At 39.8% G+C, this 2,220-nt stretch overlaps 1 protein-coding gene across 1 annotated transcript; it reads left to right on the forward strand.

Annotated features, from left to right (window-relative positions):
- The first annotated feature begins 628 nt into the window (after positions 1–628).
- On the forward strand, positions 629–2,220 carry LOC121931524 (protein mono-ADP-ribosyltransferase PARP12-like). Its single transcript, XM_042469386.1, has 2 exons — positions 629–901; positions 1,459–2,220. Exons 1-2 carry the CDS (start codon positions 766–768, stop codon positions 1,737–1,739), a joined length of 417 nt encoding a protein of 138 aa, XP_042325320.1. The 5' UTR covers positions 629–765; the 3' UTR covers positions 1,740–2,220.

Genomic DNA, 2,220 nt, shown 5'->3' on the forward strand with positions numbered 1-2,220 from the left:
AAATGAAATGCATAGATATAGGATGGGCGACACCTGGCTGAATGAAACTATGTGTGAAAGGGATCTAGGAGTCCAAGTAGACCACAAATTGAACATGAATCAACACTGTGATGCAGCAGTTAAAAAGGCCAATATGATTCTAGGCTGCATCAACAGAAGTATAATGTCTAGATCAAGGGAAGTAATAGTGCCACACTATTCTGCTTTGGTCAGGCCCCACCTGGAATATTGTGTCCAGTTCTGGGTACCACAATTTAAAAAGGATGTGGAGAAACTGAAGTGTGTTCAAAGGAGGGCAACCAAAATGTTGAAGGGTCTGGAAACCATGTCCTATGAGGAACGACTCAGGGAGCTGGGGATGTTTAGCCTGGAGAAGAGAAGGTTAAGAGGTGATATAATAGCCCTGTTTAAATATGAGAAAGGGTGTCATATTGAGGAGGGAGCAAGCTTGTTTTCTGCTGCTCCAGAGAATAGGACCCAGAGCAATGGATGCAAGCTCCGGGAAAAGAGATTTCACCTCAACTTTAGGAGGAATTTCCTGACAGTAAGGGCTGTCCGACAGTGGAACACACTCCCTCGGAGTGTAGCGGAGTCTGGATGGCCATTTGTCCAGGATGCTATGATTGGGAATTCCTGAATGGCAGAATGGGGTTGAAATGGATGGCTTTTGTGATCTCTTTCAATTCTATGATTCTATAGTTGTTGTGATATTTAACTTTTCCAGGAAGTGAGAAATATTTCTTTCATTCTAGGCAAAAAGAGCAGATGACGAAAAAAGGAGGGCAGTACATTGATGAGAGACTTCTGTTCCATGGGACTAGTTCTTCTAATGTGGAAGCTATCTGTAATGACAACTTTGACTGGAGAATTTGTGGGGCCAATGGAATAGTATTTGGGAGAGGTAGGATTAATAAGCTACCTTTTCCATTGTTTCCAGGGAAGAGCAGTATAGATGGAGTCGATGCTTCTTATCTGGATCATTCTTGTATGATGTATGGATGAAATAATAAGGAATACTTGCCAGTTAAGAAAAGAATATTTAGATAGACAAAACACTTTATTTCCATGATAATGTGAAAGTTAGGGGGATTCACATCTGAAAAGATAGGTTTAGGGATGGAGAACCAGGCTTGAAGAAAAAGTTGTCATGCCCACTGGCCATTGATTATCTCCTACTAATAATATATTATTACTTTTAATTTATGGGAGAAATTTCAAGTTTATTCAGAAGATACACTGAAAAAAATCTGCTCCTCCAAACATCTGTTGACTTGAAAGTTAACGTGAGGAGTGTGTAGTTGGGTCAGATTTGATCTTTAAAACTAAGTGTCTCCTGCTAAATATAATGTTCCCAGTCTGACTTGGCCATTCTGTGTCCCGATTATTCCGATGGAACAAGGTTGAGGAAGCTGATCTATCTGAACTTCTATATATTAACCCCACTCCCCTTATTCCTAGGGAGCTACTTTGCCAGAGATGCACGGTATTCCCACAGCTACTGTCAGCGTGATACAAAGACAAAGGTGATGTTTGTGGCTCAGGTCCTGGTTGGTGATTTCATTGTAGGCTGTGCAAGTTACAGTCGTCCTCCAGCAAAATCAACTAATAAGCTCCACTACTACGACAGCTGTGTGGACAACATGACAGACCCCTCCATCTTTGTCATCTTTGAAAAGCACCAGATTTATCCTGCATATACAATTGATTATAGTGAAGAAGATAAATGCCTTTTGTCCTAGTTGACAGGGGAACGATTATAACTGTAAATTTTTACAGTAAAACTGTACGCATTTAATTTACAGTGTAGGTTTTTCATTTTTATCAAGTTAGATTTTAGGGAAGCAACACATATCATATCCAGTATAATCATCTGTAAATCTAAAAATGTATGCCCTAAAATTGACCCCAGAATCCCGGGTCAATTTATTTACAGACCAGTGTGGGAATGTGACAGCAGCTCTTTCAAATTCCCCCATGTGGGATGTGTGGGAGAACAGTTTTTTTTCACCGCTCACTTTTGATTTGTCAGCAACTTATAGGTGTCCTATCAATCAGGTCCTACTTGGTGTTCAAAAGTTACACATTCACCTGAAAGTCCTCAATGTTTTGGGCAGTTTCTTGTCAATGGCAAAGGCAGGTTCTTACTCTGTAAACATATATTATTATGGTATTCATAAAGTGTTGGTTGCTACAGCAATAATAAAATAAATACAGAAATAA

The sequence above is a fragment of the Sceloporus undulatus genome, chromosome 5 (genome assembly GCF_019175285.1).
Source record: "Sceloporus undulatus isolate JIND9_A2432 ecotype Alabama chromosome 5, SceUnd_v1.1, whole genome shotgun sequence".
NCBI classification, from domain to species: Eukaryota; Metazoa; Chordata; class Lepidosauria; order Squamata; family Phrynosomatidae; genus Sceloporus; species Sceloporus undulatus.

What these genes read in the sequence shown, in the direction of transcription:
- LOC121931524 (XM_042469386.1), top strand. Translation starts at nt 766, where the DNA reads ATGACGAAAAAAGGAGGGCAGTACATTGATGAGAGACTTCTGTTCCAT. An exon ending in TGGAATAGTATTTGGGAGAG is followed by an intron (nt 902 to 1,458) that starts GTAGGATTAATA and finishes CCTTATTCCTAG; the next exon opens with GGAGCTACTTTGCCAGAGAT.